The sequence below is a fragment of the Dipodomys ordii genome, unplaced genomic scaffold (genome assembly GCF_000151885.1).
Source record: "Dipodomys ordii isolate 6190 unplaced genomic scaffold, Dord_2.0 Scaffold118, whole genome shotgun sequence".
NCBI lineage: Eukaryota > Metazoa > Chordata > Mammalia > Rodentia > Heteromyidae > Dipodomys > Dipodomys ordii.
This window is the reverse complement of record NW_012267334.1, coordinates 1,223,086-1,227,225: the sequence shown is the minus strand read 5'-3', so window position 1 is coordinate 1,227,225 and position 4,140 is coordinate 1,223,086. Positions and strand designations below refer to the sequence as shown.

At 65.2% G+C, this 4,140-nt stretch overlaps 1 protein-coding gene across 1 annotated transcript in view; it reads left to right on the top strand.

Annotated features, from left to right (window-relative positions):
* Sohlh1 (spermatogenesis and oogenesis specific basic helix-loop-helix 1) overlaps nucleotides 1–4,140 on the top strand; it is a 25,626-nt gene extending 21,486 nt beyond the window's left edge. Inside the window, exons 8-15 of the mRNA XM_013029360.1 lie at nucleotides 257–382; nucleotides 695–842; nucleotides 1,245–1,354; nucleotides 1,491–1,615; nucleotides 2,804–2,981; nucleotides 3,492–3,562; nucleotides 3,777–3,830; nucleotides 3,938–4,140. Coding sequence (XP_012884814.1) covers nucleotides 257–382; nucleotides 695–842; nucleotides 1,245–1,354; nucleotides 1,491–1,615; nucleotides 2,804–2,981; nucleotides 3,492–3,562; nucleotides 3,777–3,830; nucleotides 3,938–4,140 — 1,015 coding nt within the window. The remainder of the gene's footprint in view (nucleotides 1–256; nucleotides 383–694; nucleotides 843–1,244; nucleotides 1,355–1,490; nucleotides 1,616–2,803; nucleotides 2,982–3,491; nucleotides 3,563–3,776; nucleotides 3,831–3,937) is intronic.

Below are 4,140 nucleotides of genomic sequence, written 5' to 3'. Positions count from 1 at the left end.
GGGCAGCCCGCCGGGGCCCCTCCCTCTCCGGGACCCGGGGGCCTCGAGGCCTGCAGGTGAAGGGCCGGGCGGGAGAGGCGGGGGTCCTCACCCTGCCTGGTGCAGAGCCCCGGCCCGGGAAGGGAGCGGAGGGGCGGGTGTGGCCGGCCAGGCAGCTGCGTTCTCCCACTCCCCACGTTCCCACAGACTTCCCGTTACCAGGTGGGACTCCGGATGGCGTTTCTGGGGTTCAGGGCTGGCTGTGTTGTCTCTCTAGCGACTCTTCCGGGTTTGACGCCCTGGCGGGTTTTGAGGACCCGGCTCCAGGCTCAGGGCTTGACCAGAGCCCCCCCTCCTCGGAGGACTCCCTGCCCAGGAACGTGGCTAGCGAGAGATCCCGCAGGTATGGGGGCGATGCCTTCAGAGGTGAACCGGAGGTGTGAGGGCCGTGGTTTGCCCCGTGCCCGGCGGCAGGGACGGGACCTGGGGGCACAGGCAGCTCTGCAGCCAGCCAGCCTCTGGGCAGCCTGGGTTGGGGTCTGTGCCGAGCCCAGGAGCAGGGGCTGCCCGGGAGCGGCTTGACGGCTGTGGTCTGGGGACCCCGCCGCCCGGGGGGCCCTGGGCTGCTGGGCGGTGGGTTCCAGCCCCAGCAGCGGCCGTCCCTTCTGCTAGCGAAAGGCCACCTGGGGCTTGGATGTGTGTCGTTGGGGTGCAGGAAGCGGATTGCCACGAGCTGCGAGCGGCTTCGGGCCCTGCTGCCCCAGTTCAGTGACCGGCGGGAGGACATGGCCTCAGTGCTGGAGATGGCCGTGCAGTTCCTCCAGCTCGCCCACACCCTGGTGCCCGGTTGGGAGCAGCTCACTGTAAGTTGCCCTCCTGTCCCCCAAGCCTTGTGGACTGCAGCGAGTGTGGTCTCCCTGCAAGGTCTGGCGGAATACCATTCGGTCTTCCAGAGCTTTGGGCCCTCAGAGGAGCCCGTGAGAGGCAGGGGCTGCTCGTGGCAGAGGCCTCCCTGGCACGGCGGTCCTGACCTTTAGTGGGGGCGGGGCAGGCGCCCGTGGCCAGGGCCCTGCAAGGGTGGCAAGGCGTTGGAGGAATCTCTGCCTCAGAGGGTCCTGCCTCTGTCCGGAGCCCAGGCCAGGTGCAGGGGATCCTCTGGTTCCCCGGGGGCCTGCGGCAGCTGTGCTGACTTTAGCTGCTCTCCCCAGGGCGGGGTGGGGGGAGCTCTCGCTTTACCACGTGGCCGGTGTGTGTCTGCATTTCAGGTTCCCACGCCCACCAAGGAGTCGTGGCACGCGTGGCAGGAGGAAGTTCTGCACCTGACCCTGGCCAGTCAGGTTCCAGACAGCAAACGGAACAGGCGGGGCCGAGCTGTGTGAGTGTCTCACTGAGGCAGGCCGCTGGCGGAAGTGGACGCGGCGTGTCCCAGAGCAGACTTGGGTGCTGGAGGCAAGGGGCCCACGGCTCTGCGCTCCTGTGGCCCAGGGCACCCTGTGTCTTCCCTTACCCAGGAAGCGGGAGCCCCGACGTGCACCGAGGAACGTGGAGAAGACAGAGGCGACGGCTGCGCTGCCTGAGAGGCCGCAGGGTGCCGATGTCCCTGCCACGCTGCCGGAGAGGCCGCCCTCCCTCCCGGGTACGCCTGGGAGTGTAGCCAGAGTGCCCTCTGACCCCAAGAACGTGGGGGCACCCATGGTTCCATGTCGTCTTCTCTTTGTAAAAACCCCCAGCCGACCTTGGGCCTCCCTGAGGGAGGGCGTGCATCCTTGGCTTTCTAGCATCATTTACACCCAACTCCAGTTCTGATCCTTCAGCATGCTCTGGGGACCGCCCTGGCACCCCCCCACACCTCTAGGGGTCACCAAGTGTGCTAGGGAGCACAGGGGCACAGAGGGACGTGGTGCCCGGCTGCCCCTCCCCCCCTCTTTTGTTGGCTGTGGGGCTTGAACTCTGGGCTTGGGCATCATCCCTGCACTCTTCAGCACAAGGCCAGCACTCTACCACTTGAGCCACAGCGCCACTTCTAGTTTCTAGTGGTTTATTGGAGATAAGAGTCTCACGGACTTTCCTGCCTGGGCTGGCTTTGAACCTCGATCCTCAGATCTCAGCCTCCTGAGTAGCTAGGATGACAGGCGTGAGCCACTGGTGCCCAGCCCCGCCGCCCCTCTGTTGTCCATTTGTGCAGCCTCCTCATGCTGTGGCTTTGCTTCTCTTACCTGCTCATCCTGGGTTTTGTTTTGTGCTGGTCTTTGGGGCTTGAACTCGGGGCCCTGTGCTCTCACTTGGCTTTTGGTGCTCTTCCGCTTGAGCCCCACCTCTATCTTGCCATTTTGTGGGTTGATTGGAGATGGTGGAGATGGAGTCTCACAGACTTTTCTGCCTGGTCTGGCTTCAAACTGCCATCTTCCAGGTCTCAGTTTACTGAGTAGCTAGGATTACAAGCAGAAGCCCCTGGCTTCTTGGACCTTTGCGGGTAGCATTTGGCCAGAGCCCTGCGTTTCCAGGGTCACCTGCGTCCTGCCCGGGCTGCCAGTGTGGAAGCCTGAATTGGTAGGGTCTTAGCCTGCAGCCTTCGAGCCGCTGGTCATTGGTGCAGGCCTGCGCTCATGGAGGCCACCGAGACCCAGCCCTGCTCTGTGCCTGTGGTGCCTGTCCCCTGAGGAGATCCTCTGATGACCCCCTCCCCCCAGCCACTCAGAGCACGTATTCGTCGTGAGCAGAGCTTGCCACCCACTCTGGCCTTCCTCCTACATCAATGGGAGGAAGTCAGGGTGGTGGGGCTGCGGGCAAGGGGGACTGACCGCCTCCCCTCCCACCCCCCCAGAGCCTCACAGCCCCGATTCCGAACTCCTACCCTGGCCTGTGCACTCCTGGCCGCTGGCCTCTCCTGGGATTGGCGAAGAGGACTTCCTTGGGCTGCCCCCCTTGGCGAGGGACACCGAATCTCCTAGTGGGCCGGCGGAGGAGGCCGGGGAGGGCTCGGCCCTCGTGGCTGATGCCAGGTAGGTACCTGGGTGGGTTCGTGCACACACGGGTGAGCTGCCTCTTGCCTGTCTCCAGTGCTGCTCCAGGCTTTCTCTCCACCTGGAAGCTTCTGTGCCTCTCTCTTGGCAATGCAGGGAGGCTGAGCTGGGCGCCCAGGGCAGGCTCACCATGTGGCTTTCTAATGGGTGTTTCTGGAGACACGCTCTCCTGATTGTCTCTTGTTTTGGCTGATGGGTCGCGTTTGTGTTGGGGGGCACACACCAGCTGGGGCGTGGGGGCGGAGCAGCCAGGGACCCTGCGGCCGGGCAGACACCGGCAAGGCGGCACTGGGGCCCCTCGGCCACGGCCTGTGGCAAAGTGCCAGCCTTCCGCCCTCTGCCCGCTCTGCCTTTCTCTTGGCAGAAGCGCCTGTGGCCTGCCTTGTCTGGCCTTGCTCCCAAAGCAACCCCCTTCACACCGGAAGTGGCCTTTGGAAGACGTGGGGCCCTGGTCTACCCGTGGGCCACTTGCCGGCTTTTTGCTTCCAGGTCTCTTCCAGGGTCAGGCCTGGAGGACGGGCAGGCTTTTCTGATGACTGCCAGTGCTGGCTGGTGGCAGGGTGAGTGCACCGGGCACGGGCTGCCATCGCCCACGCTGGCCCAGGCTTTGGGGCTTCCGATGCGGGGCCAGGGGATAGGGTGCCCGCCAGCTGGCAGAGTCTCGGGGGTGACCAGCAGGGGAGCGGGTGACAGGGCAGGGTGCCTGGTCACATGATGCGGGATTGCCTAGCGGTGGTGCCTTTTCTCCAGACCTTAGGTCCCGCTTTCCGCCAGGCTCTGAGCACCTGAAACGTCACGGGGGTGTGACCTCCTGCTGTGGCGTCCAGGGTTAGGGGTGCACGGTCATGGTTCTGGCCTGAGAGGGTCCCCCAAGGTGGGGGTGGGGCACCTCCCCAGGTGCCTCTGACCCAGGGGCTGCATGCCCTTGCTTCCAGGACCCCTGCAGGGAGATGGAGGCGCAAGCCCAGCTAGGGGCAGTCCAGTGGACCAGGCCGAGCTGGGCATCCTGGGGGATCCCGAGCCTGGCTCCCCAGAGCTCCCGGACGGCTCCCTGGAGCTGTGGAGCTCGGACCTGGGCAGCTGGGAGTCTGAGCTGAGGGATGAAGCCGACGCCATCTTCCCCGACTTCTTCACCTAG